The following is a 5,225-nucleotide window of genomic DNA, read 5'->3' on the forward strand; positions in this document are numbered from 1 at the left end:
TGATGTAACACTCGAGGTTGAATAGGGCAGAGATTGGTCGCAAAATTTACATCAGAATAGGAGGGATCATGAAGTTGTGCAGGGATGAGACTGCATGGTTGAAGGAAGGCTTATAAGGATTAATTGGTACTACCTATACCAACAAGACGCATCTTATTTTTGGTAGCCTAACAAATAAGAAATCTGTAGTTAAGCGTGCTTGACTTGGAGTAGTATTTGGACGGGTGACCTTCTAGGAAGTTTCTCGGAAAACGTGTGAATAAGGATAAAGCATGCTGAAAAGACCCGTGTTGGTTTGTGGGGTCAGTCGATAATCCTGAAGCGGTATGGGGCGTTACACCTAACATAATCATTAAAACTATTATGAACTGCATAACCACATTGTCTTTTTCAACCATGGTCAATGCCCATCCCATAAAAACTTTAAATCCTAGCAGGGGAATAAGACAGGGAGACCTCATATCTCATTATATTTTTATATGATGTCCTGATATTTTATCTCACCTCATAACTAATGCTCAGAAAATAAGGATTATAAATGGCATATCTATTGCTAGAAATGCTCTGAGAGTAACTCACCTCCTTTTTTGCTGAAGACGGTCTAATTTTTTTATAGGGAAGAAGAAAAGAAAACAAAATCTCTCTTTCAAATCCTTAATAAGTACTAAGAGGTTTATGGTCAAAAGATTAACTTTACCAAGTCATAAATGATGTGTAGTAAAAACACCAATCCAGACAAGATAGAGAACTTAAACATGTTGCTCGACATACCCATCACCAGGAAGATTAACAATTACCTAGGTCTCCCCACTCACATTGGTTAATCCATACAGAGACCTATCCAATACCTCATTGAGAGAATGCAACAACAACTCAAGACTTGGAAGGCCAATTTAATCTCATATGCAGGAAGATCCACCCTTATAAAAGCAGTGGCCCAGGCCATCCCAACTTATGTTACGAGCTCATTCTTACTCCCTATATCTACTTGCAAGAAACTAGAGTAACTTGTGTCCAATTTTTGGTGAGGAAATGGGTCTGATCCGAATCGGGTTCATTGGAAGAACTGGAAGTCATTATTAAACCCCAAATGAATGGAGGCATGGGCTTTAGAACTATAAGGGAATTTAGTGAAGCTTTGTTGTCCAAGAAGGGATTGAGACTCCATACCAACCCTAACTCTATGGTGTCGAGAATTCTTAAGACAAAATACTACCCATAAACCAGTTTTTTCAAGGCTAAATTAGGTCAGAACCCCAGTTACATATGTAGAAGCATAACACATAACTCTTGGGTCCTCAGAAGAGGAATGTGTTGGATCATAGGAAATGGAAACCAGATTAATGTTTGGGAAGACAATTGTATACCTCACTAAAATAGGTTTAAAATTCTAACACATAAACCATTGGAAACAAGGGTGAATGGAGTTAGAGACCTCATTGATGGGGGTGAAATTGTTGGGACCAAACAAATTTGGATAAATGTTTTCTCCAAATTTATAAAGAGGCTATCAATGACATCCATATACTCAATATAGAAGAGGAAGATTCTACAAGTTGGATGGCTTCTAAAAAAGGGGTGTATTGTGTCAAAAATGTGTATAACAACATCAATAATTTGAAAAATACAAAAGATATTGAACATGCTAATAAGAATATAGATAACACCCTATGTAAGAAAATCTGGCACAACAAAACAATCCCTAGAAAAAAGACTCTCATATGGAGAATCTTAAATATTTTTAGGAGTATGCCTTTAGGAGTAACCAAGGAGTGACACATGCATGTAACTTTAAGGAACACGCCTTTAGGAGTAACCAATGAGTGTGGTGCGTGTATGCAATTTTTAGAAACATAATACACAAGCAATGACACATGCTCCTAAAAGTTGCATGCATGCGCCACACCCATTGACTACTCCTAAAGGCATGCGCCATAGACAATGGTGTTTTATGCCAAAAGATAAGTGCATGCGCCATGTGCAGTGACGCATCTTCTTAGAGACGATTTTGTTTGTTTGAAAAATGGTTACTTTTGTATTATTTTTGAAAAAAAGATTATTTTGAAATTTTAAAAAAACATGTTATTTTTAAAAAAAATTAAAGATATATAACTAAAAATGTATTTAAATTTAACTATAATTAATTTACTAAAAAAATAACTTAAAAAATTTATAATAAAAAAACCCACGAAAAACTAACCTTTATTATTAATATCCCATTATTAACAACCTTTTCTCCACTAACACAAACACACTCTCTCCACGCCACTGACCCAAACACAACACTCTCTCCATTTTCTCCCTTCTTGACACATTTCGCTACTGTGATTTTTCTCCATTGTTCTCAAAACTTCATCACTCTCAAAGCAAAGGTTTGTCTTTTCCTTTTCTTCTCTCTAACTCATGCATACTTCTATATAACTCATTCATGAAAAAGATTGCTTATTGCTTTGTATCAACTAAGCTGCTATAGTTTGTTTCAATGGTTCTCCAAGTTTTAGTTTTTAGGGTTCTCTAACTGCTAATGCCTTACCCCTTTCTTGTTTCACCATAATGAATGATGAACCATTGCTTTTTCTTGTGTTTTTTTGTATAGTGTGCGTTGTTTTTCTTTACTTAAGATGAATGATTCAAAATCTTTTGGAAAAAAGCATGAAGAATGGTTATCTACCTCAGCGCACATTACTTGTCAGAAACTTTCATCTTCTTCTGATAAAACATTGAAAGAAAAGATTTTGAAACGGAAAAATGTGAACAAAGTCCTAGAAATTTTTAGGGACTTGTCTCACAAGCTCTATTGTGAGTATAAGTCAAGTGAAGTCAAAAATTTGAAAGCAAAAACAAAAGCTTTGATAGAAGCTGCAATGTCTATGAAAGTGAAGCATCAATGGGAAAACACTGGAAAAAGATTAGGGCATGTAGATGGAATTGAAGTTGGTGACCGCTTTCAATACAGGCCTGAACTTGTTATCATTGGTCTCCATCAACAATTCTCCGGCGGTATTGATTATTTGGGTAAAGGTGAGTATTCTTTGGCAACTAGTATTGTTGTAACTCAGAAGTATGCTAATGTTATGAAGTCTAGTGGTTGTTTGGTTTATGAAGGTCAAGGTAGTAACCCTAAGGTACGAACAACATCCGTGCCTCCTTGTGATCAGAAATTGGAAGGGGGAAGTCTTGCTTTGATGAATAGTATGAATGCTAGGCATCCTGTTAGGGTTATATTGAAGGTTTGTGGGAAATTTAATGGGATGGGAGAATGGAAGAATAATGTTTCTGATTATTCGTATGTGTATGATGGGCTGTATTCGGTTGACAGCATGACTCAAGATAGGGGACAATTTGGAAAACTTGTGTTCAAGTTTGTACTTAACAAAATTTCAGACCAATCATCCGCGAGTGTCTCCTCTCGAGATGTTGTTAAGGAAACTGAAACTTTCTCGAAGAGAAAGAAGTCTAAAGGTCATGTTCTCGACAAGGATGTTGTTCGTATCAATGATATTTCAGAGGGGAAAGAAAATTTTCCAATTCGATTGGTGACGCCAATAAATTGTGTGGAGAAACCTAAACCCTTTGGCTACCTAGTCAAAATGATTTATCCAAAGATGAATCATTCAACACTACTAGGTGGTGAATGTAATTGTGAAAATGCATGTGTTGATTCACTTAAATGTGTTTGCATAGCTAAGAATAATGGTGGGACAATAGCATATGGTGGTAACAAAAGACTGGTTTCTCCTATGAAATCGTCCTTTATATACGAGTGTGGACCTTCTTGCGCGTGTTCATCGTCTTGCATCAACCGAGTGAGTCAATGCGGTATTCAGTTCCAACTAGAAATCTTCAAAACAAATTCGAAGGGGTGGGGTGTTAGAACGCGATCTTTCATTCCATCCGGAAGCTTTGTGTGTGAGCTCATTGGAGAGCTTGTTCATCAAAACCATGGAAAAGCTGTATCAAATCTACATGTTGATGATTACATATTTAATATAGGTAACAATGTTGTTTAAGATGAATATCTAATATCTAGTGTGGATTGTGTTGTGAACTTCATTTAATTGTTGGAGTATGCATTTTGCAGGTGGTGGCTTGATTGATGCAGGTAAACATGGAAACATTGGAAGGTTTATAAATCATAGTTGTTGTCCAAACCTATGTATGAAAGATGTTATGTACGATCACAACAATAAGAGTGTAGCACACAAAGTGTTGTATGCTTTAAAGGACATAGCTGCAGGTAGAGAGGTTAGTTATGATTACAACAATTGGTGCAAGGGGAATATGAAGAAGGTTTTGAGTAATATTTGCTACTGTGATTCATCGGAATGCAAGGGATATATTTACAAGTGAAGGTATGATTGGCGGTAACTGAGGAATTTGGATTGTTAAAAAGAGCAACAGCAATTAAGGAGTATATGAACTGCTTTAGTGTGTTTCTTTATTTTAATAGTAATTTTTTTGTTTGAAACTATTAGTAGTAGCATCAGTATATCAATTTGTTAGGATTTGTAGGAGGTAAGAATCAAATCATACTTGTAAGTCACATGGTTGAAATGCACATCCATCTGTAGGAGGTAAGAATCAAATCATACTTGTGAGTCATGGTTGAAATGCACATCCATTCGTAACATTTAAAGTGTAGGCATTGTTTGCTTGGTTTAGTGGGAATATAATTCTATACTCCAAATGCATGAGAAACCATTATACAATAGTACGTACCTTGACTATATTGCACGGTCACTTACTCCCCGCGCATAAGCCACAACCAATTGGATTTTTGTGTGCAATATTTAAAGAAATTATTAGTAGTATTACTTTTAATGATAAAATTAATAATATTTATATTTTAAAAAAGATTATTATTTTGAGACATAAAAAAGAAAAAAGAAAAATGAATTAATGGAACCCCTTGAAAAAATCATTCAATAATTAATGATTATTTATTTATATAATATATTTCCTTATAGAGAGAACATGTTTAAAAGAGGGGGATTATTGATAGGGGCGAGTTGGGTTGAGATTTTGGACTCGCCCACACGTTCAACCCGCCTTGTCAATGTGGAAATATCCGTGAGCGAAAGACATAATGGGCAGGGTTGGTTCGCCAACCCGTTAAAAAAACATTTTAAAAAAAGATCCAATTTTTAAAAATAGTGGTACTAAATAGCCAAAAACACGTGATCCCAATTAAATTGTGGTAATGCTGAATTTTTCTCTCAAACCTT

General features: G+C 35.4%; 1 protein-coding gene across 1 annotated transcript; it reads left to right on the forward strand.

The window, feature by feature from the left end:
* The first annotated feature begins 2,250 nt into the window (after window positions 1-2,250).
* Window positions 2,251-4,687, forward strand: LOC127097683 (histone-lysine N-methyltransferase, H3 lysine-9 specific SUVH5). Its single transcript, XM_051036180.1, has 3 exons — window positions 2,251-2,372; window positions 2,597-3,993; window positions 4,082-4,687. The coding sequence occupies exons 2-3, from the start codon at window positions 2,622-2,624 to the stop codon at window positions 4,348-4,350; spliced, it is 1,641 nt and encodes a 546-aa protein (XP_050892137.1). The 5' UTR covers window positions 2,251-2,372; window positions 2,597-2,621; the 3' UTR covers window positions 4,351-4,687.
* The last annotated feature ends 538 nt before the right edge of the window (window positions 4,688-5,225 follow it).

Source organism: Lathyrus oleraceus, chromosome 6 (genome assembly GCF_024323335.1).
Source record: "Lathyrus oleraceus cultivar Zhongwan6 chromosome 6, CAAS_Psat_ZW6_1.0, whole genome shotgun sequence".
Taxonomy (NCBI): domain Eukaryota; kingdom Viridiplantae; phylum Streptophyta; class Magnoliopsida; order Fabales; family Fabaceae; genus Lathyrus; species Lathyrus oleraceus.

Coding starts and splice junctions, on each gene's coding strand:
- LOC127097683 (XM_051036180.1), top strand. CDS start 2,622: ATGAATGATTCAAAATCTTTTGGAAAAAAGCATGAAGAATGGTTATCT. Junction 3,994..4,081: donor TGATTACATATTTAATATAG/GTAACAATGTTG, acceptor TGCATTTTGCAG/GTGGTGGCTTGATTGATGCA.